The sequence below is a fragment of the Passer domesticus genome, chromosome 1, assembly GCF_036417665.1.
Source record: "Passer domesticus isolate bPasDom1 chromosome 1, bPasDom1.hap1, whole genome shotgun sequence".
NCBI lineage: Eukaryota > Metazoa > Chordata > Aves > Passeriformes > Passeridae > Passer > Passer domesticus.
Genome location: NC_087474.1, coordinates 117,696,060 through 117,722,903, shown reverse-complemented (window position 1 = coordinate 117,722,903; position 26,844 = coordinate 117,696,060). Strand labels below are relative to the sequence as shown.

Genomic DNA, 26,844 nt, shown 5'->3' with positions numbered 1-26,844 from the left:
TGTAAGGGGTATTTTCATGTGAGAGAAGACCTTGTTCAGCTCCATTCTATCTTCCCTTTCTTTGATAAGAGCATCCTCACCAACTGCAAGGGTGCTGTAAGGTCACTCTGTTTGCACTTGCTTCACATGGTATCAAATATTTAAATGCTCATTAATTCAAAGAACAGGGTTATGTGAGAATGACCCTTGTGCTCCTTGTTCAGGACACGTCCTTGACACCTGTTACAGCCTGTTTACCTGCTGTAGTAGGGACTTCATCTGCCCTAGGTGCCAGCCATTTATCCAAAATGCAGAAAGCTCAACTACTAACCAATTCCACTACCACCACCTGGAAAAGGGTAGTTGAAGCATTTTTTTTATACCCATCTGACACTAAGTGTAATTTGCTTGCTTGCTTGCTTAAAGCAATGCCTGAAAAACCTCACACAGAACCCTGACTGATAGGGTTTGGTTTGTTTGTGTTAGGGAAACCAGTAAGTCAGAGTATAGGGAGTTCCAAGTTACCAGGACTATGAAAAATCAAATATTTTTGATACCAGGACTTTGAAAAATCAAATATTTGTATGGATCTGTTTTTCATCTCTCCCACCTCATTCCCACAAAACCAAGTTAGGATGGATGACAAGGAAACTTCATTAACAGATCTATTATTTTGGCAGTACCTGTCCTGGGGTTCTGATTCAAAAAGGGTGTTAGAGGCTTCCTGTTTTTTCTGCTGTTGCAAAAATCAAGCTTTCTGGTTACATAAGTGTAACACATTTGATATTTATTTGATAAATAACAAAACAGGGCACACAGGGCAAATCTGCCCATCAGTAGTAGCTGTGACACTGACAGGTGTATGACAGATCAGGTGAGATGCATCACCTGGGAGATGCAATTTGGCTCCATCAGAAAGCTGATGCTGTAAGTACATAATCCCTTCTAGCTGGAAGCTCTGCTTCTAGCCTTATTTTCAAGAAAGGAGTAATCGGTAATACTTAGGGAATAATAACAAGAGTAACAATAACAAAGTAAATCTGCCTAAGAGAGCTTTTAATAAGGGAAAGAAATCTAGGGAAGCAAGAAGGCACCAGCTTGACTTAAGTGAGTGGCAAGAGAAGGTGGAAAAAACCACCCAGCTGGGATGGAGGCTGCCCTGAACAGTCACAGCTCTGCCCCTGGTACCCAGCCCAGGGTTTGTGCCCTTCTGCTGTGCAGTGCCATGTCACTGCCACTCAGCTACTTCCAGCAGCTCAGTGTCTGCCACCATCCCATGTCCCACAGCTTTTTGGGAGGCTGGATTCAAGGCCTGAGGGAGATCCATCAGCTGGTACCAGCACTCTCTGCTCAAGCTCCTGCTCTCCCCCAGGGTTTAAACTTCATCCATGCTCCAAAGATCTTGGATAATCATTAACCAGGGAATCAATGCTGTTTTTGCGTAATCATTGTGAGGTGATATCTCTGAGTTCTATTTGCTCTAGCAAATAAGATAACAGATCTAACAGAAATAGTCTGATGAAACATTTGAAACGTAGGTCAGGAACCAGCTTGAAGCTGGGGTGGGAAGGCTATAAACACTCCTGCTTCCCCAGCACCCATAGAACAGACTTTGCCATGTGGTTTTCCCCCAGCATGTCCACAGCACCTTCTGGATGCACTCCTAACATATGGCTGAAGACACTTTGTGTTATATATTTCAAGGAAATGAGTTTCAGGGCAATTGTAAAACCAGTGCTACCACTCCATACACATCAGTATCTAACAGAAAATAATGAACTAAGTAGAGGGAATATCCTCTCAGTGCAAATCCCCTCTCTCCCTGGGCTTCCCTAATTTATATAAGATAATGTTGGAAATTTCACCATTTGTCATATTAAACATTTGCTTAGAATTACATAAAAACACAATTTTCAACTTTGGACCCCACTGTCATGCCCCCTTTCATTATAGCCTCCGTGGCTCCACGAATGGGTAGCTGTAAAAATGAGGATAATTTCCCCACATACCAGCTCCACACAAGAGGGAACAGGTATCCAGCTCTGCATTTGATTTTTGGCTGCCAAGGTGCTGAGCAATATCATGTGGTGGGGAGACCTGACCACCTGCAGTGCTGGCTCCTGGGGTGAGGCCACAAGGAGAAACTGGGAGCTGGTGACTGCAACCACTTTGTGTGGTTCAGGAGTCATACTAGCTACATATGCGCAGTTGTTTCCTGGCAGTGACTCTCACTAGTCACACCACAGGGCTGGGGCATTAGGCATGGCTTATTGGGCAATCAGGGCCCTGCCCTACATAATTTTTTTTATTCAGTGATTGCTGTCTATGCAGGGAAAGCAGAACACCATTTCTCCTCATCCAGTCAAAATCGTTTTTCCTCAGGCGAGCGCTGTCCTGTTACAACTTGACACCGAGCCCCTCCTGGATCATGCCAAAAGTCCTTGTCATCCAGTATCCCATCTTTGTAGCAGCAGCCACCCAAAGATACCTGTGGAAGAAGGTTTCCCTAACAGGGCTCTCAGCTTTTCTCACATCTGGAAGGCATTTCTGTATGTTCAGTAACCCCCAGTGTCTTGCTTCTCCGTGAACTTGGGCCTTGAAAAGCTACCTTGAAACCATGCAAACTATGTGCTTTGAAAGCCTGCACTAGCAGCAGGGAGAGGCAAATCTTCCTGCACATAAGGTAAGACGGACAGATGGCTGTCAATGCACTCTGAGCTCCCTGGAAGCTCAAAGGCCACCAGGAAGGAGAAGGGGCCAGCAGCATAGGAGACAGTGAGCACCACCAGCTCCACCAGTGCAGTGCACACTGAAGGAGTGGTGCATTTTTGAGACGCCTCAAGGCCATAAACACTTATCACCCTCCTGGGGATAGCAGCTGATTTATTTAACTTTTAAAAAAACTGATTTACTGCTGATAACCCTGCCAAGCTTTAAACCTTTTATGGTGGACTACAGACAAATTCCCAGGAAAGAATGGAGCCTGGAAAAGATTGTACTGTCTTGCAAATTCTAACCTAGCTCCAACTAGACACTGAGGGATGACGCAGAGATACTTCCTTGTGGGTATGCAGGACACTAGCTGCATCCTTGTTGTGGCAGGCTGGCTCATACTCATGGAGTCCAACATACTTACCAAGATTCACAGGTAACATAAATCCCAGAAAGCAGCATGGATCGAATCCCTGTCATGCTGGCATTTCAGCATTACTGTGCTCTATTATTGTTAGATAAGAAAATTACAGACTTTGCTTTCCTTTTGAAGTCACAACAAGGCATCTTTCACAAAGATAAGTTCTGGGGCTAGTCCCCCTCTTGGGGTTATCTAGTAGTCAGATGATAACCAGGAACTTCCATTAAAATGGGTCTGTACATTCCTCCCAGCAGTCACTATCGTTTACAAAACACAGCTCCATTAGAAGTGATGGATGTTCTGCCAGCATTTACACATGCTGATATGCTGATAGCAGCTGCAGCCTTGGTACAAGTCAAATAATGGAGACTCACTCTTAATGAATCTATTCAAACAGACTCTTTACAAGCAGATCTGTGAAAGCAGTTCATAATACAAACATTACACTCTTACCTCTTCTCCTGAATGTTAACAACTGCATGTTTTAAAATGTTATAAAATTGAGACTGTTGTCTGGAAGCATAAACTGATTTGAAGGGTCTGACTCAAAGCCCAGTAAATCTGTGGCAGGGATGATATTCTCTTGAATCAAGTTAATACAGAATTTAGTGCATTTAACCACAAGGCAGAATTCACATTTTTGTCAGAATCTTTAAGTTATAGCAGGACACCAACGTTTTTACCTCTGCATCTTTCAGGTATTCCTTGAGGCTATTTGGGAAATCTCCATCCTCATTTTCTCTTTAAAGTCTTTATTTGCAGTAGGAAAGCCAGTGTTTTCACTGGGGTAGCTGTTTGAAGGAAGTATTAAAAAATACAGTAGAGTTCTTTATTTTAAGATTACAAAAACCCACAAAGTATCTACTTTATCAGAAAATCAGAAGAGTGGTGACCACTTGGAACTGCAGGCTTGCTTAGAAATAAATGCATGTATTTTAAAAATGTAGTGTAAGAGATAAATAACCAACAGGTCCAAGCAAGCAGGAAGCCTGATATGTTTGGAAATACTATTCCACCTAATGTAAGGGCCCAGCTGTCACGGTGGAGCACAGCCATGGTTCCTAGTTTATGCATTTATGTTTTTGAAGCAACTTTTACTATTAGTAAAACTAAACACACTGAGAGCATTTCCAGTCAAAGGCAGAACACATCCGTGGAAAACATAGCACTGCATCTGCAGGAAAACTCCAGGAGATGGAGACAGCCTGAAAGCTCTGCAGGTCCATGGGCTTTGCAGTACCTTATCACCAACTTGCTGATTTCCCAGGTATGAGATAAACACGCTACTTATGCCTCATCTAAAATACTTCTACTCTGAGTAAACATAAGGAGTGTAAGACATTTTATCCTGTATAACATCAACTTCAGAATGTTCCAAACAGCATACAAATATTTACATGTGCATATATATACATACTGTCAAATGGTGCAGTACTCTCTCTTGCTTTTACCATATAAATTTCAAGGAAAGCAAAGTAAACCCAAATATTGCACAGCTAAGGGGAGCTTCCTGTTATCTTGTCACAACCAAGGGAAGCCGTCGTTACACAGCACTATACCAGCTACTTGAGCTCTGCTACTGAAACTAGTGAAACCTCACTCACACAAGGCTGACTTCTATGTCTGAGTTCACAGAACCAATTCCAAATACCAAATTGCACCTGTAAATCAGATCCTACAGATGTCCAAGGACCACAAACTTTGCTGACAAAGCCACTGACTAAATCTCTGGCTCTAAGGCTAAAGTAAGGCTTGGCTGTTTCTCATAAGTTAAATAAAGTGAAAAGTGTGCACAATACAAATGCTTACTTGTCCATGTCAGTGTAGTCCCACACCAAGTAATGGAACTTTTAGACTGAGGTAATGAAAAATTGCAGTTCTCAGCTTTTTTGCTACTTGCTCTCTTAAACTGCTGTGGTAACATGCAGGTATTGATTGCTTAAGTTGCAAATTCTGATAACCTGAAATTGTGACATCCCTTTAGGAGATCAACACACCACTGCTCTGAAGGCATACCACCTTTGGTGGCCTGGGCTTCTCGAGAAGATTTCTTAGCAAGGTTCAGGAGGAGCTACCATGCCCCACAGCACAATGGCAAACACACAATGAGAAACTGATTGCCCTCAAAGAAGGACTCCAGATAGACCCAATAGCAGTTCAAAAACTTTACTTGTGCTTTGCAGGCTACTATCCATCACTAGCTTGGAGACTTTTTTCCTGTTTTCCCATAATTATGTAGCTCTGGTTATGTGGCATTGTTAACCTATCTGTATAACAAAAGGCAATTAAAAAAATAGCAAACTAGGAAAAAAAAAAAGTATTTCCCACATCTTTCCACTTCAAAGGCATCCCTGCCGATGTAACATAACACCAGATTTCCTTCTTGCTTCCTGGTCATATAATCCATATTTATAAAAACTAGTGCAAATGAGTACATGTCATTCTGGAATCTCCAGCAAATTTGGATCTCATGGAAAAGCCCGAGGCAGGATGCATCCAGACAGAAGGGTGCTGGAGTGCTGGACACTGCCACCCCTGCATGGAGCCAGGCTATGAGCGAGTGTACTGCACTGTGCTGTATTTGGTGACCCTGGAAGACTTGCTCAGTGTGGCACTGGCAGGAGGTGGCCCTTGTAAGTTGGAGCCCATCAGTTTAAGAGGGGAATCTGTGATCAGAGCATGCTCTTGCCTTCCTGAGCTGGCACCCATTGCCTGTTCAGCTCTGCTCTGCAGCCCCGAGGCTGCCACCGCCCTTTCATTCAGCACTGTGCTGCGTTCCTCTGTCGAAGTGGGAAAGCTGAGGGAGCCCTGCTCTGCAGCAGGCACAAGCACCCTCTCTCGCTCCCTCACCACGACATACTGCGAGTCAGGAAGATCCTGAACTGTCAGGGCTCCTGGCCCTGCACCCGCCGACTTCACCATCCTTTCCGTAACCACCACGTTACTTCCATGTGGCAAATCAGGGATTTTCACCATCCCCTGAATGCTCGATGCAGGTGCCAGCACTCTCTCTGTCACCACTACATTCTCCTTAAACTGGGGGTCTAAAAAGACAGGGGCTGAGTGGGCAGGAGCCCCCATAGAATAGGATGTTTCCGTCACAGTGACATTGCTCTCTGCATGGCCTGTGGGGAGGCGCTGGGCATTGTGCTGCCCAGAATGGGATGATGAAAAGGTTGTTTCTGTGACCACCTCCTTGGACAGGGTACTTTCTCCTGTGCCACTGCCTGCATGGACAGGTGGGACGGACTGGAAACCACTGCCTGAGGCAAAGGCTTGTTCAGAGGTAGAAGCATTTTGCTGATGTAAGAACTGTGACTTTGCTTCACTAGGACCAAAACCTGATTCATTCTTGTAGCCACTGTCTTTCATGTTGATCTGTCTACCTATACATATTTCTGCTAGAGTCTTAAACTTGTCTCCTAAATCATCAAGAAAATGGTCATCAAGATCCCCCTCAATAAAGCTGCAGCAGCCAACAGAGCCATGAGGGGAGCCTGATTCTCCCTGGGAATAAACCAAGAGACAGTCTTTTGCAGCTTGCTCTTCATCTTCTTCCGCAAAAGAGACAGCTTTCTGCAGACAGAAAACAAAAGCAAGCAAAAGTTTGTTAATGCCAGCTCTAGACTTAGCAATTTTGAAAAATCAGAAATGCTTGGGCAATTCAACAAATTCAACAAAGATTGAAATAAGAAATTGAACTGATCCCACAGAAACTGTCAACCAAGTGAGGGCTGTACCTAATTTTTTTTTTTTTTGCTTTTCTGAAATTAGTCTGAATTTGACAGTACACTCGAAGGGAAGAAAAATCTGAGATTATATTTAAAGCCTTGGATACCATCACCACTTGGATACCACCACCAGTTCCTTCCAGTAAATGTGTAATTGGTGATACTGCCGTCCATAGTCATGAAGAAATTGTTTTAGTTCAGTGAATGGACTTCACCTCTAACCAGGTTTTTGTGGGAGAACACCAAGACCATTTCTGAGAGTATCTTAACATTTAAACAAACATTTACTGAGTACATGCTGACATGTATCACCTACCATGGCCCTTTTCACTAGCACGGACTACAGGATCACCTCCAAGATGCCCAACAGGAAACAAAGTGAAAAGTTAAATGGATTGGTAAAGCATGGATGCAGAGTCCATCATGTAAATTCTTAGGTTCTATGCACGCAACCTGGCAACAAGGAGGGCTTGTGAGCTCTGGCTACAGTGCTTACAGGGTCAGCACAATCTGAAAGCAGTATCTGCCATGGAGCTGCTGCAGTGCTGCCAAAATATCTGTGTATGTGTTTGCATCAGCTTCAGCTCCAAAAGTGAAGACAGCCAAACCCTGTGGCCCTGCTGAACCAGATTTATCTAATATGGCTCCTGGCTTATGCTCAGAACCACCTTTCTGCCACATTTGAAGTTCTGGACTGCAAATTAGCTCAGACATCTCTGTAATGTGCTATATATCCAGACCCCATTTGACTCTGCATATTTATCTGCATTTGATCCTGGAAGTAGGCACACAACCCAAGATTCTGCCACAAAAATCAGCAGCTGAAACTATTTGGTTTGGTTACTTGTCTGTTTCCTCACTCCCAATCTGAGATATTTCAGCCTCCCAGAAGTTGTGTGGATACCGAGTATGACTTCCCTCCTGCAGACTTCATCAGGCAATTATGCTTAAAATTACCTCTCAAAGAGTGGAAGAAAAGGAGATTGCTACTGTTGCATCTGGTCACCCAGGAGACCAGTGGCTAGAGCACTCTGGGACATAAAAGTACCTAAAGCTCAAATCCTTCCCTGGCTTGAGGTGGTGATTGGAATCTGCAAAACCACATCAGCTGCCAGCTGTAGGGTGTGAAGAGGTTTTGTTTGTACAGGTGATGGTGCATGGAAATCAAACTTTCACTACAAGGAGCTCACCAGTCAAAGTATTAATGATATGTGTAACATGAAGAGAAGTAGCTTCAACAAGTAGGAACAACCTACTGGCCAGTGGTTAGGCTAGTAAAAATAAAAGAAAGGGGATTGCAACATGTGCCTCGTACACTTTTGATGAATGGCCCTTTACCCAGGCTGCTGGGCAAACAGACAAGTCAGCACCACTTACTGCATCAGCTACTTTGAAAATACAGCCCCACCCACTGGTATATGACATCTTCGGCTTATCTTTCAAAAACCTGCTCTGTGGTAAAGTTTGGAGCTGTGACTCATGATGAGTCACAGGTGCCTCCCTAGAGATCAGTTTCATGTTCTTAAGTCCCTGAGATTTAGATCACACAGTCTTTCTCAGGGCTTTTTCCTGGGCAAGGCACTCCTATGCTATTGCTGAATATTCTGGATCCCATCCACAAATACCTCCCTTGAGAGAAAGGTCTATTTGTGTGACACCTTGCAAGCATTCAGTTCTAGAAGACTGAACATTGTCACACTCCAAGTCCCACTCCCAGTGTGGCCAATCCAAAAATCCTTAATGCCCCCAACTCCATGTGCATATCAGGACTGTTTATATCTACATATCTACTCACCTCTGTCTGTCATAACATGATATTTCACAATGCTAAGTGCAAACATCAAAATACTGTTATTTTTGGGTCATATGCTTACATCGTTGAAGTAGTCTCTTAAGAATTCTTCATTCATGGCTCCAGCCGCTCCCACAGCAACTCCTCCTCCAGACACGACTGTCTTGCCGTCTACACCTGCCATGCCTTCAGCTGCTCCAGCTGCCATGGCTCCATAGTCAGCAGCAGAAAGAAGACGCCTTTGCTCTTCCCATCTTTCCCTGGTAATGGTGCTGTGATGCTCTCCTACGTGAGAGGCAGAGCTGCCTGCTCCTATTAGAGCTTCTTCTCCACTCATTCCTCCTGCTGTTGCTGCTCCTGCTGCTGCTGCTGTTCCTCCTTTCACGTTCCCAAGTGCAGTGGGTGGAATGAAGCTTAGCACTGGCTACATAAATAAGACAAATTAAGATGTGACATGAAAGCTTTGCTGTCTAGCACACGGAACTCACCAAACCAGCAGCGGGGCTGGGTGGGAACAGGGAGGGTGCTGCCTTATGACTTGTTTGAATTTGCACTTATACATGTTGCTGCAAAGAGAAAAAGGCCTCCTAAAACAGGGTGCAGCATCCACAAATGTATTGCCAAGAAGGTTCATGGAAATGTTTCTATAGATCATTGTTTTCTTGAAACTCAGAGGATTGAAAAAAAACCCCCCAAAAAAACCGAAACAAAAAACCCCACCAAAACCAGGCTTGCAAAACTCTAGGGAGCTCAGCTGTTCCAAGAAAAACTCTGCCCAGTTTTCCTCAGACACTAAGTGAGGAAGTATGCGCTGCCTGCCACCTTTGTGGTGCTGCCTGGCCCTTTTTTCTTCCCTAGCAGTTTGGCTTGTTAATTATCTTTTAACAAGAATTTGGTGTGAACATTGGCCCTAAATCAAAGTCTTTTACCTTCTGTTTCTGTTATTGTGCAAAAGCATGTCAGTGTCATGCCCTTTTTTTGAAAACCTTGTTTTGTAGTGCAGCAACAGAGCAAATTTCTCTTGGTATTTACTGTTCCCTCTGCAGATCTGCATTTTTTCTGCCTTTTTCTTTTTTACTAAGAAATGTCCTCTGTTTCAAAAAGAAAATACATAGAGAAGTAATTTAAAACAGTCTGAAACTTTAAATCAATGAAGGGAAGCTCAGCACTATAACCCATTATTTTGCTGTTTTATCGTGCTCCCAAAGGGGTGCAGAGCATTCCAGCCTTGCAAATGCAAATGTTTCACTCTCTATTGGTTCAACGCTTTTCCCACACTCCTATCTTCTGCTCAGATATGATCAGCATTTGCTTAATTGCTTTCCCTATATTTTGGGATTTAAGTGCTATGGTTGCTTTTTCAGCTGCTGGTGGAAGTCATCTCCCACACATCCTTCACTGAACCTCGCAGGGTTAATTTTAATTAATGTTCATGTGTTGTTAAAATCTGCTGTAGAGCTTCGAAATATCCACCTGTAGTGTGGAAGAGGCCTCAGGTGCCAAACTGGGATAGAAATCAAAGAGAAGGACTAGTAGGGATACATGCCTTCTCCTCAGGAGCTGCTCCTTCACTGTTCCACTGACGCAGCATCGCTTCACTGTGGTCCGGTATGTCAGCAAATGTCTTTGCTCCACCAAATCCCTTTGCTCCCAAGCCACCCGGACACAGCAGCAGCAACAGTGGAACAACTACAGGGAAACAGAAGGTTGCCATTAACTGTGTGGTTATTAGGACCTTAGCATACTTACAGCCCCTGTAAGTTTGGCCAGCTCCCATACCCAAATGCATTTTTAATGAGCTAGTGATCAGTATGAGGGCTGGCAAGGACTGAAGACATATTCCCAAATATTCAAGGCATTTCCTAGAAGCATATGCTGAGGGCAGTTTCCAAGAGAGCAAACTGACAACTAATACATCAGGGTCTGAATCCTGCAGATGGCCACACATGTACGTAGCTATACTTCTATCAAAGATCTCATATACCAATTCCAAGCCCTGGCTATCACTGTACAACCTCAGCATTTCTAACTCCTCCTCTTCTTTTACTACTAGATAACAACATGGCATCATATAAATTCCACCTCACCAGTCCTCTGACGTGCCTAGAGTGTTGCCTGGGGGACCCAAAATAACCCAGTTTCAGAAGAAGAGAATACTATTCCTGTGGCATGAACTTTATTTTATCACAATTAGATTGCTGCCAGCACAAGCAACAATCTATTGGGAGTTTAAATGCAGCACTGCTACATCTGGCCACAGCAGAATTACAAATATCCTTATTTTTCTTTTATTTTATCTCACCAAAGAACAATGTCACATACTGCTCTGAGCAAGGCAGTGAATCTGCAGTGACAGCAAAGACAATGGAGAATGTGCTGTGGTTTGAGTAGGAAGAGCTAGGGTTCACCTGGGGACATCTCAGAACACCAAAAGCATTCCTCACTGCTTCCCCAATTGTTATTTACTGCACCATAAACAAATATTAAAAGTTGTTGATATTAATTTTAAAATGCACAGCTTGAAATCTTTTGAGGGTGAAATGCTGATGTTACCAAAATTAGCTGGGGATTTGCCATGACCTCCACAAGACTAGGAGTTTACACAGAATGTATCAAGATGATAAAACCTGGGAGCTGGAATTTATCTTTCCCGATGCTTTGCAGATCACATTTACAGTGCTTCTTAGATAATATGAAACAATTACTTACGCAGCAAAAGTAAAAATGCCAAGATGATTAGTGCAACAGCTGCTGGTCCCAGACCCACTGACTTCGCACCAACAAACCTCTCCTGGCACACACCATCATCTGTACATTTACAAACACTCAGCTGCAGAGACTGTGGCACAGCACAGCCGACCCCTTGGAAATCCTTTATTAGCATGGGAACTTCAGCTCTGCCCGGCTTCAGGTTTTGTGGTACCAGCTGTATGCTAGTGTCTGAGACAGAAGTGGAGGGAGGTTAAAGAAGAGGAAAAAAAAAAAAAGACAAGCACTGAGCAGAGAGAAAATGGACTCCTGTAAACGAACAAAAATACAACTGTTACAGTCTTCCAACACATCCCCTCCAGTTAAGCCCAACCAATGCAATGGAATTAAGTTTAATTAGCTGCTGCTACAGTACATGTGCTTTTATCAAGTAATTCATGCTGGTAAATGAGCAGCCATGCCCACTTGCAGCCTCAGATAATTGTAAAATTTCACATGACCAGAGACAGCATGGAAGACAGCCCAATCACATATATAGCATTAACCATGTCATCTGGATAGATAAAGGCTGAACTCACAGAAAAACAGCTTCAGTCTTGAGGAGATTAATCTGTTGTAGGCCACAGGCAGATATCAGGAGTCAAAGAAACACCTACTCCTGTGGCTATGTCATGTCAAGGACTAACTAGGCAGAAGATCACAGACTGATTAAGGTTGGGAGGGACCACAGTGGGGTATCTCCACTGGGCCCAACCTCTGTGTTCAAGCAGAGCCATCCTAAAGCACAAGGCACAGGATTGCATCCAGACAGTTGTCAAGTGTCTCCAGTGAGGGAGACTCCACACCCTCTCTGGGCAGTCTGTTCCAATTACAGTCACAGCACAGTAAAGAAGTTCCTCCTTGTATTCAGGTGGAAACTTCCTGAGCATCAGTTTCTGCCCATTGTCTCCTGTCCTACTGCTTGGCACCACCAAGGGGAGCCTGGCTCCATCCTCTTGACACTCACCCTTTATCAGCAACTTATAGATGTTGATGAGTTCTCCTCTCAGTCATCTCTTCTCAAGGCTGAGCGGGCCCAGCTCCCCCAGCCTGACCTCATAAGAGAGATGCCCAAGTCCCAGTTATCTTTGTTGCCCTACGCTGGGTGCTCCGAGAATTCCGTGTCTCTCTTGTACCAAGGAGGCAGAACTGGACACAGCACGGAACTGGACACAGCACTCCAGATGTGCCTCACCAGGGCACAGGAGAGAGGCAGGATCACCTCCCGTGACCTGCTGGCAATGCTCTTCCTAATGCACCCCACGACACCATGGACCTTTTGGCCACAAGGACACGCTCATGGACAGCTTGTCATCTATGCTCAGATAATGCACCACTGCATATTATCCATAAGAAGATGGGGACAGCTTGTTCCTAGCATTATTAATGAAATCCTGGTCATCACATATGGGGTATCAAGCCAGACAAAGAAGGTCAAACTGAAGGAAGGCAACACACCCGAGGCTAGATGACATGTCTGGACTTTTATAACCTTTAGAGAAAAGGGAGCAGAATGCAATTTATGATCTTAATTTCTGACTCCATATATAGGGTTGCTGTAGTGGTCTCACTCAGCCAAAGTGTCAGTTTGACTGGAATTATTAAATTACGACCTTAGGACTTCAAAGAACTGAAGGTAATTAAAAAAACATTTTCTTACCATTTCCAGATGTGATTATCCATTTTTCTGCTGTCCCTTCTGGCTCATCAATGACAGTAAAGCTGAAGGGATAACTGTTTGGGTAACCATCCAAATCACGAGCTGTAACTTCAACTAATTTTGCATCTGAACACACAGTCCGCACAGGGTTCACAATAACTGGGCAGTTATCATTCTCATCTTTAACTTGAATGACAACTGTGCCAGTGATTGTTTTCCTTGGGGAATCTAAGAATTTAAAATATTAAAAATTAAATTGTTTTGTGCACAAAATTTATCTTAAAATAAAAAAAAAAAACCCCAAACGTTAGTATCTTCCAAAACCCCGACATTGTTAAAGTAAGTTGAAAGAGATCTCCCTGGAGCTTATGACAGCAGTGCTTCATTCCCAATGTTAATAAATATATTGACAAAGTTTGTCTGCAGACAAGCTGTTTTATTACTTAAATTTGAAAAAAAAATCCTGCATGGTTACACAGTAACACATAGATTATAAATGATGAATTCTACTTAGATACAAAAGAAGTTCAGAGAGTCTTTGTTGCTTAGAAGTTGAGAAAACTTAGGACTATGAAGTTTGATGATAGGCATATTGAGATATTGGCAATTCCCACCTTGCCAATACAGTTTCCTGTCAGACCTATCTTTGAAAACTTTTATGAAAGTTCACCTCCATCTAGTCAAAGGGGAGAAACAGATACCTTGGAAGCCCATTCCAAAAAATGAGTTGCCTGTGTCTCCCCTTTGAACACTGAGACTGCACTTGCTGCCTAACTTAAGAAATGGGTAGGTTAAACCAACAACCCTTGTAGACAGGCAAACAAACCAATTTGTGTGAAAACAAAACCCTCTCAACTTACCAGTAGTTACACCCAACATGGTGATAGTGTAGGTACCATTTACTACATAAGGTGATTCATAATCAAGATTTTTAGCAAGTCGGATTTCACCTGTGACTGAGTCTACAGTGATCCAGTTTGCTGCATCTTTTCCTTTCATGTATCTGATGAAAATAAGGCAAAGATGGACAATCAAAGATTTAGGTATGGGTGCAGTTCAGAAAGTACAATCAGGGAGTGAGACTGGAACAGGAGACAGAGCTGCACTGCTGGCCACTGTCCTCTTACCCCTGATCTGTGCTCCCAGCAAAAGCTGAGCATTAGACACCCATGAGAAACTTCATTACAGGCACGAGGGAAAGAAGTCCACCCCTGGGTGTGCAACTCTGCTATGCACCATTTGTAAAGGCCATGGTGGTGGTTAAATAACATTCTAGCTGAAAAGCTATATGATTCAAAACCCAAGCGCACACATGCAGACGTATCTGTGTTACACCCTCTCTGTCTGACTGATAAATGTTTCTGCATATTCCTTTCTAATTTTACTGGAGACAGTGGAATCAGATTGGTAAATCTAATCTCAGAAGTAGACAGGTATGACAAACACACCATGCAAACACAAACAACTTCAACCCAAACACTCAGGTCTCTCCATATACAACGAAAGAAGGAGGATTTTCATATCACCAGTTTTCTGCATAATAGAATATTCAAGATCATTATGTTTAAGGTGTCTTAGGTGTTTAAGGTGATCTTTAGCAGAAAATTATTGCCTTTGAAATTATTTAAGTTTAACACACAAATTTTGACAATAAGATATGACTTCTGATAGACTCAGTTATGATGGTTATAAAAAATTCTTACGTAATGTGCTCTGCTACTTTTCCAGTGTCTTCATCATAGGCTTGATACTGTCCAATAACCTGTTTTATTTGCAGTTTCTCACTTGCTTCAATAATTTTTGTGCCACCAGGGAACACAGGGCCTTCCTGCACATTGATCACCTTAATTTTGATTGGAATGGTTTCTGCTTTGTAACTGGGTTTAATCGACTTGTGGAACTCTGCTTTGTTTGTAACAACAATGCCTAAGTTTAGGCTTTGCATTTTTTCATAATCCAGCTCCTAGAGCAATAAAGAAAATAATAAGAAAAATCAGAATTTGTCAGAATCCAATATCTAGACAACACACATAGATTTAGTATTTAAATAATACTACAGCATCCTTATTTGAGTAATAGGGATATAAATATTTAAGTAATATTTAAACAGTAAGGATGTTACAGAGCAAGAAAATTTCTTAACCAGTTACTCTTGCTCATTTTTAATGGATGACACCATAGGAATGGTGTCATTGAATTAAACTTATTTATGTCATTGAATTAAACTTAATATTGAATTAATCTTATTCAATGTACATGAAAGGAGTCCTACCCATATATTCTGCCTGTGCTTTCAGTGAATCAGTCCTCAATTACATGGCTTCTCCAAATTTATGTGTTTGCATTTGTCTTTTTTTTTTTTTTTTTTAAAACCTAATAATTCACTTAGTAATGTTCATTAAAAAAAAAAAAAAGTTTTCAGATAAGGAAACTTGAGTAGGAAAGAAAAAAGCTACTCAGGGCACTATAAATCTTCAGTACTTGTGGACTAAAGAAAAATGAAAATTATAAAATAGACATTTCCATTAATGGAAAATATTTTCAGCATCATTTCAACTTGCAGAAATTCATAAAATTGTCTGTAGCTCACGGATCATAGTGTTGCCTGCCACAGTGGCCAGGGGAAATGAAGAAATTTGTATAAAGAAATCAAGGACAGCAGAAACGTGAAGGTTTACAGCATGTTCGTACTGTAGCCCAGAGGGCAAGGGAAGTCTGGGGACTCCTGCCCTACTAGTTATATTTGAGATCACACAGAATGCAAATGGAAAAGCTTGATAAAATTATTTTGCAGGGAATTACTGAATACATTAAAAATATGGAAAGGAGGAGTATGCACACGTTTTACATATTGACTTAATAAACACAATTTGTCAACATAGATGGATAAATTATTCTAATATTTCAAGTAGACTCTCTAAAATCTATACTTACCTTCACAACGGTCAAAATTCCTTCATTTGTTTGGGTATCTGTTACAATTTTGAAAAAACCTCCTTCATTACCAGAAACAAATGTAAAGTTTGCCAGCCAATTATCAGAAAACTCTTCATCTTTGTCAAATACTTTTATTCTCATAATTTCCACATTTGCTCTGTTTTCTTCAATGCTTCCTTCAAACTGCAATTTAAAAAAAAAAATCCACTCTTTAAAAATATGTCATGGTTTACCTCATTTCATCACTGCAAGGAATTTTGCAAAATGTCTCATTATGGGATACTGGTGTAGGAACATGCTAAAAGTTGTGATAATTGTACTTACTGTGCGACTTTCAACAACAGGCAGATTGTCATTGACATCCAGAATCTTGATTTCTAAAGAACATGTTGCAGCATTCCCACCTTTTTCACCACCACGGTCCTTTGCTTCCACCACCAAAGAATAGCTACTGTGTGTCTGTCATGGTAAGAAAATGGTGTTTAATCCAGGCTAAAAATTCTTCCTTTAATATATGACCTCTATTTCATTTTGGTAATGTCTCTTATGGTCAATTTTAACTCCTAGCTAGAAGTAAATCTCACACACAAGTGCCTTGACAGATTCTGCTGGAGTAGAAGTGAGGCTTTGAATAGGGTACAGGACTTTCACATCTTCCCTACAAAGAGTCAGACTGTACTCACACAGCAAAGTAAAAAATTCCAGTGACCATGAACAGGGTCAGGACCAGTGACACCTACATGCCAGGACATAGGCAGAGCCACATCCCTCAGCCACAGAGCCAGCATTCCCATCACCATCTGCTGGCCGGGGAAAACTCTGCAGGCACAAGTCATATCCCTGGTAATATGTGACTTCCAATGCAGTTTCACTGTCGCACCTGTCCTAACTCTTTGAACCACAATTTGCATGGCAGGCTACAAAAATCCAGATACAGCCAGCAACTCTGCAGGTGGTGGTGGAAGTTATCTTTGCCATACACTCCCCAGCAGAAAGAAATGCCCTGACTGCACAGGAGGAACAGAAAGCAACAACCATCGGGCTGGTGCTGTGCTGGGGAGGGGATGGGGGGACACAGCCTTAATCCCACTGCCTCCTCCCTCTGCCCCTGAAAAGCATGCATCACACAGACAAGGCCTTAATCCCAAGGGAAGTTAAGAAAAGTAAGAGGGCCAGCTCTTCATCCTGCAGGCAGAGCTGAGGGTGACACAATGGGCACCACAAAACCATTACTAACAACCACCAAAATGGGAGGGTATTTTTTTACCTCTCTGTCAAGGTTTATTTTTGCTACTCGAACCTCGCCAGTATTCTTATCCATGCTGAATGCATTGCTAGGGCTTTGGGAAACAATTCTAAAAGCAATTTTGGAATTTAGATTATTTGGTTCATCTGCATCTGTTGCATTTATCCTCATTACAATTGTACCTGGAAAACACAAACAAAATATGACACTTGTTTACACCACCATGCACTGGTATATATCTTTATTGTAATGTCAAAGATAAGAATATTTTGTTAGATGCACTACACAATTTTCTGATGCTCTTGACTCTATTTAATGCATGAAGTGTTCTTAAACCCAACAGGTACCTGTTAAAGGTATATGTTCTAGCCAACAAAAATATTGCATTTACACATCTGTAAATCATAAAAGTCAATGTGCAAATTAAACAACAGGTTAAATTCTCTCAGTAATTCTGACAGAAAAATGTAGATACAACACAGAAAGTACAAGCTTTTGAACAATGAGCTACATTTCCCTCACACATTATTCTAAAGAGAGCACTAATCATTCCTTTACCTGAACATAATTAAAACCACCGATCTGTATTGATGCCCTTCAACAACTTCACTCAATATATGTGATGGCATCCATGGTGCAATCCCCTTTCAACTTAATATGTTTCTTCAGATTATAGTGGCATTGAAACAGACACACTGCCAGGTATTTATTAGGTAGCTTTATTCCAGCTTTTCCAATCTTCCTGAAAATAATCTGTTGCTCTTACGTTTACTGATGTCAATAGGAAAATGGCCATTCACTTGTTCTTCAATGATTATGGCACAACCATATGTGCTTACCAGCAAACTACCTTTCCAGTTCACGAATAAAGCAGAGCTTTGGATGAGGATGGCAGAGTGAAGTCCCTCCCAAATGTGCTTTGACTACTAGGCCAGAAGGCAGATTGCATTTCCTGTGCAATTCCTGCAGACAAACTCTGGTTCCTGGATTTGTGGTAGCTCTGACAACAAACCAGAGATGCCACAAGAAGAAATACTGTTCTCTCTTGCCCCTAGGGGGATGCTCTCCCTTAATCACACAACACAGGCTTGAATAAAATCCTTCATTCACACATGGATGACCTGGCTTATGTCAGCAAGAGAACGTTCTCTTGCTACTGTAGATACACTGCTCCAAAGTGCATAGTCACATGTCCCCACACATATTCTGGGAAAAACTAAAAAAAAAAAAAAATAAAATAAAGTTACCCGTTTCACTTAATTCTTCAATTGAACCAACAAAAACTTCATGTGAAAACACTGGAAAATTGTCATTTATGTCCACAACTTTAATTGGGAGGTCTATTGGCTCTTCCAGTTTTGCCCCATTCTTATCTAGTGCATGGCCTCGGACCTGATAATACAGAGAGACACAATAAATTAATCCAATGAGTGATTGTCATACATACAAACACATATGCAAAACAGAAATACACCCACTATATATAACAAAGTCTAAATATTATAAAAGCTTATTACATATGCTTACAAATACAAGCAGGTATACACAAATATCTAGAAATACATTATATATGTGCATTATTTCAAGCAGACACATTTAAAGAAACTAAATAAAAAATGGATAGGAACGGACCTATAAAGAAAAAAAAAATTCAACTTACAAGAAGAATGGGAGTCTTTTCTCTGTCCACCCTTCCTGTTATGTTCAGGTCACCAGTCTTTCCATTGATAACAAATAACCCATATGGAGGTTCTGTTACTCCTTGACCAGATATAGTGTAAGTTACTACTATTCCTGTATCTTCAAGATCTGAATGAATCTAGTAGGAATATAACAAATTAAACAGCACTCAGTAAATAAAACCACATTTAAAAGTGGAACAAAATATTTTTTCTGTCTTGTAATGAACAAACAAAAACATATTTCCCTTTACTCCTCTGACTGTGAAGATGTAGAGATGAATGCAGGGAGGGCTGCATGTTCTATCTGAGAATCTGGTGCAGGGAGATGAGAAACATCTGGAGCAGGGAGCTGACCTAGGAGGTCAGACCTCACCTAGCAAACATACCAGGACTGGAGAAAGGATAGGGTGGAGGAAAAAGGTCAGACCTGGAGATGAACACATAGAAGAGGCTGCAGAAACTACAGATTACACCCTTTCTCTGCTGTCAGCAGATATTCAAACCATCTGGAAAAGTGTGCATTGTACCAGTATCACCATCAAGGGGCATCCCAAGCAGAGGGCAACAGCTTGCCACCACCTGCAGTCACTTCATATGCTGAAGTGGTAGGAGTGGTGAATTTAGATTTGAACATTTGTGCTGAACCAGATGCATATCACTCTTTCACACAGAATAACACCTGGGTTATTTTTAGCTCTGTTTCCTAAAAGACTAGGCATACATAATCATGTTCTAGGTACATCCTTCTGCCCAATCAGCACCAGCACATTTGGGACCCACTTGCCAAGTTCAACCTCACCTGAACAGGAGTAGTGGGGTGAAAAAACTCAAAGATATTGCATTCCCAAAACTTAATGAAAAGGGGCTATGAAAAGATGAGAGATTGAGCCAAACCAGCCTTTAAAAGTAAAGGAAACATGTCAGTCTTCAACTGGCATTCAAGTCCTCTAAAATTAAAGAAATATTCGTGCATGTGTTTAGGAAAGCCACACTCTTATTTTACATTTTCAGCTCTATTTTTTATGTGTATTGCATATTTAACTGCTTTCTGAGCTTACTCTAGCAATTGGATTCTTATAGGAATTGTCCTCCTCCTCCCGTATGAAAGCTGGAGGGACTGTCCATTCTCGCTTCTGTCTGACTAGGCTGCTGGGATGAGACAGCAGGCCACTCCTGTCATTTCGATTATAAACCTGTGAAAAGACAAGAAGGAATGTCAGCCCTGCATTTACTCATTTCAGATAAATGCTTTATTGCTGCTGTAGCCAAGACTTCTGAGCAACTTTTGCTCTTTCAATAGCTAGTAACTTCAAAATCCTGGAGCAGCATCAGCCTTCTGAGTCACAGTCTAAGAGCTACGAAGTCCTCAAGCTGATTGAAGAGGAAAACTGCACTGGTCTTTTCATCAAGACAGAATTAGGCAGGACAGGCTTTAAAGATATGAGCAAGTTTCCATGACCAGCGGTTTGTGAAAATACACCTGCTCTGGAAGATTTAAATGCTTGTCATCAGATGTGGGAAGAAGTTTGGCACTAAGGCTGTTTTGAACCACCATTTCTGCATTATCACAGTGTTTATCTTTCCACCAATACTGCCTCGCATATTTAACCTTCCCTCTGAAACAGAACACATGGAAGAGCAGGACTCTATTCAATCCACCCAATGCTTCTGCTTTCTCGGTTTAATTACATCTCATTCTCACTCTGCATGAGAACCCTCATCCTTCTGTCCACTTTATTTTCCACTGTCTCTGTTGACTCCCAGTTTAACACACTCAATAAAACAGTGGTTTTTCAACTACTGAGTTCAAAAAAGCAATCTACATTTTTACTATTTTAGTGGAAAGTTTCTTAAAGTTCAATGCCACTCTAGGTGAGGCATGTAGGAATCTATTCACTTAGTTTCAGCTTTCATTTCTCTATCCATTATGCAGCTTTCACATTTCAGAAAATTGAATTTAAGACATTTATCAACTGAAATAAGACATGGCTTTGACATGTTGCTCAGAGAACCCTTCTATAGGCACTGATAAAAGAAAAAGCTTTCCATTGTATCCTACCTTCACATAGAGCCCATGTCCATAATTCAAACAGACCTGCAATGGAAATTGTGAGAGTCATTATTAATTCTATGTCTCTTCAGCAGCACCAAAACATAACTTTTGTGACCTGCTTCGTAAGAGCAGCAAAGCCATAAGGAAGAAGGCTTCTGAAATGTATAAATTAATATTTATAATTTACCCATAACAGCTTCTGAAAAATTCACCCATAACCATTGATATTAAAAACATGCAGCACTTTGGAGAAGCTCCCTTTTCTGGGCAAGCCTTGGATTTGTGGCTGTGGTGGGTTATCAATTGCATCAGAGAAGAAAATTGGATAAATGGTGTTTAAAGGTAAGGACTAACCCAAACATCTGCTGAAGCGTACACCACAGAAGCAGCTCTCCTACTCAGAACCTTGCTGGGAGGATAAATGGCATCACTTATTTAAACAAGGCAGCGGTGCTTGCTCTGACAAAACCTTGCAGGGTGCACCCAACTTTTCAGAGACCCCATGCTTATGTCCGCTTTCCAGGCACCATAGACTCTGCAAGTAACAACACTCCTCAAACTGCAAAAAAATGTAGGTATTGGGAAGCACCAACAATAAAAAGTAGGCTATTACAACGTGGGAAACCTACAAATCAAGCTTTTGAACTTTGTACAGGTAGTGAATACTGTTATTGTTCTGAAAACTATTACTAATATTTTGCAACTTATGTGAATATTTTCTTTGGCATACTGCTGCCTAAGGCAAAGCAGCCTCAGAAAAGGTGGTTTTCTACTCAAATAACTCAATCTCTGACTGGTTTCTAGTCTGTTCACTGGGCTCTCCTTATTCTTCCCTCTGACTCATCCCTGATTACTGAATTGATGACAGCTTTTTTTTTTTAAAAAAAAGATGTTATCTTGTACCCACACGCTCCAGCAGACTGTGTTGAGCAATACAGCAGATTTCTGTTTCAACTTGTTCAACAAAACTGTTTTTCAATGGTACTTTTCCTAATGTATAGATTCTGAAGACAGAAATTATCAAGCAGTAAGTTTCCTAATGAATATGCATCAGGAAGGGTAAAGGATCTCACACAAAGCTGTTTTCATGGATGTTCTTAATCTTTTTTTCCCTAATCTTTAATCTTAATAGCAGTATGGATTTTCAAAGTTTATTTTCATGACTAATGAGATTATCCCAGCAAGTGTCAGGAGAATTTTGCTTTATAGTCAATGTTTTCCATAGAACTCTTTTGGAAGGTGAATAATTGTCAAGACATCATCAGAAACATCCTTGGTCATTCTAACTGGTAAACTGGAGGGAAAAGCGTTTCTGTCCCAAAACTGAATGTAGACAAGAGGCATGCGCTGAGAAGTTTCCTTGTATTGGAAACTTGAGAACCCAGTATAAACAAAAATGTCTGAAAATGAAGAATAAGTAGATCTTCCACTGAGATGCGTGTCACAAATGTGTAAAAAAAATCCACTGGTCATTATAAAAAGAAAATCTTTCATTAAGATAAGTAAAAGTAAAAAATAAATTTGTTTGCATAGTAGAAAATGTCCCTCATAACTTTCTAGGTTAATGCTAAGACAGTAAAAAATACTTTTGCTCTTGTATTATTCAATCTGCAGTCCACAGGTAGTCTCAGAAGGGACTTAGATGACACCTACAAAATTTTTTTAAGAATTATGATTTTATTCACAAGATGCAAAAATACAAAGGGAAAAAGTACATAAAGGGACCCAGCCTTTTTATTGAAAAAAATTCAAGTTCCAAAAACTTTAAACTGGGGGAAAAGCACTTTTTAGTCACATTTTCTTCAAGGACAAGTGAAATGTCAAAATTTACTGCCTGTTGAACATGTGAATTTTCTCCCTCCCCCCCACATTTCTTTTTAGTATCTTTCAACTGCCTTCTGTTAAATGGCTCAGAGCAGGAAAACTGTCATTTGCTGTGGATCACAGCATTGGCTCAAAAACCAGACATCTACTGATGACACCTGTGACGAGATGAGAACACATTGTCAGAAGAAAATGGGATGGTTACAAAAAAAAGTCGGAGGCTTGAAGTAATGAAATTGGAATGAAACACTACAGGAAAGCAGCAGGAATAGGCGGGAGGGAATGGGAAAGAAGGGAGTGACTGCCATGTATAGTGACTGCAAGGCTGCTCTTGCCCAAATCCCTGCTCATCTATAGTCAGGAAGTGACTAAAGGACAGATTTCCAACACAAAGCTCAGATTTAAGCTGTAAAACTTCAAAAACTGAGTAACCAAGAAGGTACGTGTCTGTGTTTTCTACACCAGGAAACAGGAATGCCTAAAAATGCGATCTTTTCCATGTGCTGTGTGTTAGGAGATTTGGAGCTTGCACCTCCTGTGAGTCAGTTTGGTGTTGAAGACAGCAAGTGAAGACCTCAGAGAAGAAAGCAGAGGGGACCCTCCAAGGTCATCTACTAGTACACCTCCTGGTCCTGAGGAAAACAAACTACACCGAAATGCTTCCTGACAAGTGTTTAGCCTGTTCTTAAAAATGAGGGATGGAAGTCCCTCAGCCTCATCAACCTAAGGAGGCTCCTAGATATTCCTACAGATGAAAAGACTGTTAATTGTTGTCTTTATTTTATGATCCTAATTCTTAGCTCCTTGCAAGTTGACCATATTGCTGCTTGCATGATATTCAGAGCAAGGCACACAAATTTACATATCTAAATGAAAGCTAAGTGCCTAAACTTTCATTATGACCAGCAGAAATATAGTCAATACCCACAGAGATTGGAGCGCTGCTCAACTTGCCCCCAAACTAGTCCATACTTATTTCTCTCTGAGCTCTACTGATTGTAAGTACGTCCAATTAAGTATTGTAAATCCAACACAGGAGGATTTGTAGAGTGAAGCATTTGATGCAGAGAACCCAACACCACACAACCCATGGTTTGATGGATCCTTCAGACTAGAATTAGCTTTTTCCCACAGATCAAACATCCACAAGCAGATGGATGCATCTCCCAACGTGGTTTCACTCAGGAGGGATACAATTCACACACTCTTGGGATTTTCTTCAAAAGTACAGTATGATCCAATCAAACAGGTGCACTCAGCATCCACGGCATCTCCATATACATTAACAGAAACTTGAACATCTATATTGAGATGTCTTAGCCTCAAACCTCATCTCCTTTGACATCTTGACAATGCTCTCATTGTATGGTGCAATTTCCCTGTCTTCTACTCTTCATGTATCTGTAAATTGAACTTACTCATTGTCTTTTCTCACATACTGGTTTTTTAATTTCCCTTAAAAAATCATAAAACAGGATTTTGTGACTTTAGATTGCATTTTCTTTTTTGCTTTTCTGTAGTCTCTGTTGGACAGAATCACTTTTTTTTTTTCCTGAAGTCTGGTATCAAAAGTAACACAACACTTCAGTTCAGTAGGATGGACAAAATACTAGACTATATCTATTTCTCAGCTGCTTTCAGACCTCACCACAGCTGGGCTTTCCCTCATTTTTGGAATTATATTAAAATGTTGAATCAATCCACAGATGGTTGTAAATACTTTTACCATGTTTCAACATGTTACTGGCAACAGAAGCTAGGTTGCTTTCAATTAGCTCACCTCTGCTATTCATAAAACCAAGCATCACTTTGTAATGGTTTTTATTTAACTTGTTTCTATGACTTCTGAAAATTAATGGCTACTGACTCTAACATTGCAGTAGTGATCTAATATATTCAGGCCCAAATTTCATCATACCCAGTCTAAGTCTAACATCCCAAACCTCAACAAAGTACAATCTGAGGAAGACATTCAGAAAAAAGATAAATTTTGCTACTCCCATAGCAAGATTCATACATCTCTGTCAACTATTCTTTCACTCAAATGCAGGAAGTGTTCTAAGACTTCTTCTCTTGAAGCTATGATGTCCATCCCCTTTAGAAATGACTGAGAAACCTCCCAGTCTAATAATCCTCAATAGCCGTGCCCGCCCGGCAGGCCCATGGCTCTGGGTGTGTGCCCTGGACACGCTCCAAGTCAAGCTCAGCCCTTTGGGTGCACCACCATGCAGCACAAACATTCCTGGAAAAGGGTCAGAGGCAGGGGCCTGGGGAGATCTGCTACGACCTCTTTGAGTTTATCCAGGGATGATGATACAGGGATGCTGCCTGCAGGCAGGGAGGGAGCACTGAGAGATGCTTCCAGGAAAAACTGGGAGACGAAGAACCTACCATTCCTGATGCTTCTAAGGTAGAAGATGCTTTGAGAACACACTACTTTTAGACTAATTTTGTTTTTCAGTAGTTTCTTAGGATTCATAAGAAATAAATGACCATAATTGAATACTCTCAAATAAGAAACTTGACTTTTTGCTACACGAATGCTCAGATTAGGAAAAAAAAAACCCAAAATTTTTCTCTCTTTCTCTTCTGCCACCAGCCAACTTCATTCACGCTAATATTCTAACCATGAGTCTTTTAGGCCAAACTGAGTTGACTCTCAGTACGTCATATCCTGACTCAGCCCTAACTGAAACTGAGGATCATGAGGATTGAGAAAAATAATGTTCTTCAGGCAAAACTAACAGCACCCTGAGCCAGTGCAAGCCCACCAAAATGGACAATGGTGTGGCTTCAGGTATTGCAGGAAGAATATGTAAAAACTTTTGCACAAGTTGTGCTCCATATTTTCCATCATTAATATGGACAAAATGAAGATAAAACATTTTCCAACCAAACCCCAACTACCAGCTTGCTGTAAAAACAGGTTTAACTGCTGCTGGCCAACTTATGCACAACCATATGTCTGTATTAAAGTCAGCAGGCAACAGGTCTCCAGACAACAATTCCCAAGCTCAGGGAACAAGGTCTTGACCCCCAGTGCCTTCCATTCTGTCCATGCAACAGGCCATTCCTGATCCCTACACAGCTGCTCGGCAGCTCCCGGCACAGCCCAGGGCATGGCCTCCACCCTCACCTTCGTCAGAGTGGCGGCAGCCCAACTTCCGCAGGCGTTCTGCCAGCCTGGAAAGGTGAAAAGCAAAAGAAAATCCCGCAGACACAACAAAGAGTTTGCTGTAAACCAGCTAGAAAGAGCTAGAAAGCATCAGTCCAAATCCAACAAACCAAGTGTTTTGTTCTCTGTTTGTTATGAGACAGTCGTTGCTTTCAGCCTGAGAAAGTATTTCATAGGATGGAAGATCTAAAGGCTGATGACTGAAAAATAGTGAGGGAAGGGCAGGAGAAAGCTTAAAGAGTCGTAGATTGTTAAGAATTTGGCGTAATTTTTCCAAGGTGATAAAGAATTCCAAACTTTTGACTCATCTTCCCTCCGGACACTGTTCCCTCAGAAGGGAAATGCAATTTACTAGTATAGAGAGTATACTGAACATGAAAATGGCAACAATGTGAACTTCTCACTGCATTCCTGTTCCTCCCGGAGCCTCAGCAACCCCACCCATCCCAGATACCACTCCTATTGGGATTTCCTACCTCCACCTGCTTTCAGGCAGCAAACGGCGATGGCTTTTACCTAATTCCCAAAGAAAGAGAGAAAACCCGTTCCCAGCCACATGCAGCGCTGGGACGGCTGCCAAGTGCCGATGGGAACACCTCTTTCCGGCGGCCGCACTCGGGACCCCCGCGGCGGCACCACCGCGGCTCCATCCCGCGGCAAGGCAGCGCCCCGGTACCGAGGGAGCCCCGCGGCAAGGCAGCGCCCCGGTACCGAGGGAGCCCCGCGGCAAGGCAGCGCCCCGCACTCACCAGCAGCGCCAGCAGCCACCCCGCCGCCCCGGGGCTCCGCGACATGACCGCCGTGCCGTGCCGGGCTCAGCTCCTCCGGCCGCCCAACCCGGGAATGCCGGCAGCCCGGGGAGGGGGGCACAAGTAGCCGCGGGT

At 41.8% G+C, this 26,844-nt stretch overlaps 1 protein-coding gene across 1 annotated transcript; it reads right to left on the bottom strand.

The window, feature by feature from the left end:
- Nucleotides 1–3,496: 3,496 nt before the first annotated feature.
- On the bottom strand, nt 3,497–26,827 carry LOC135278365 (desmoglein-2-like). The gene is made up of 15 exons (XM_064384917.1): nt 26,710–26,827; nt 20,968–21,003; nt 19,967–20,101; nt 18,887–19,045; nt 18,474–18,618; nt 17,248–17,408; nt 16,305–16,439; nt 15,978–16,163; nt 14,747–15,006; nt 13,904–14,046; nt 13,044–13,271; nt 11,345–11,575; nt 10,178–10,324; nt 8,718–9,055; nt 3,497–6,688 (listed from the first exon to the last, which is right to left on the bottom strand). Exons 1-15 carry the CDS (start codon nt 26,752–26,754, stop codon nt 5,663–5,665), a joined length of 3,375 nt encoding a protein of 1,124 aa, XP_064240987.1. The 5' UTR covers nt 26,755–26,827; the 3' UTR covers nt 3,497–5,662.
- Nucleotides 26,828–26,844: the final 17 nt, after the last annotated feature.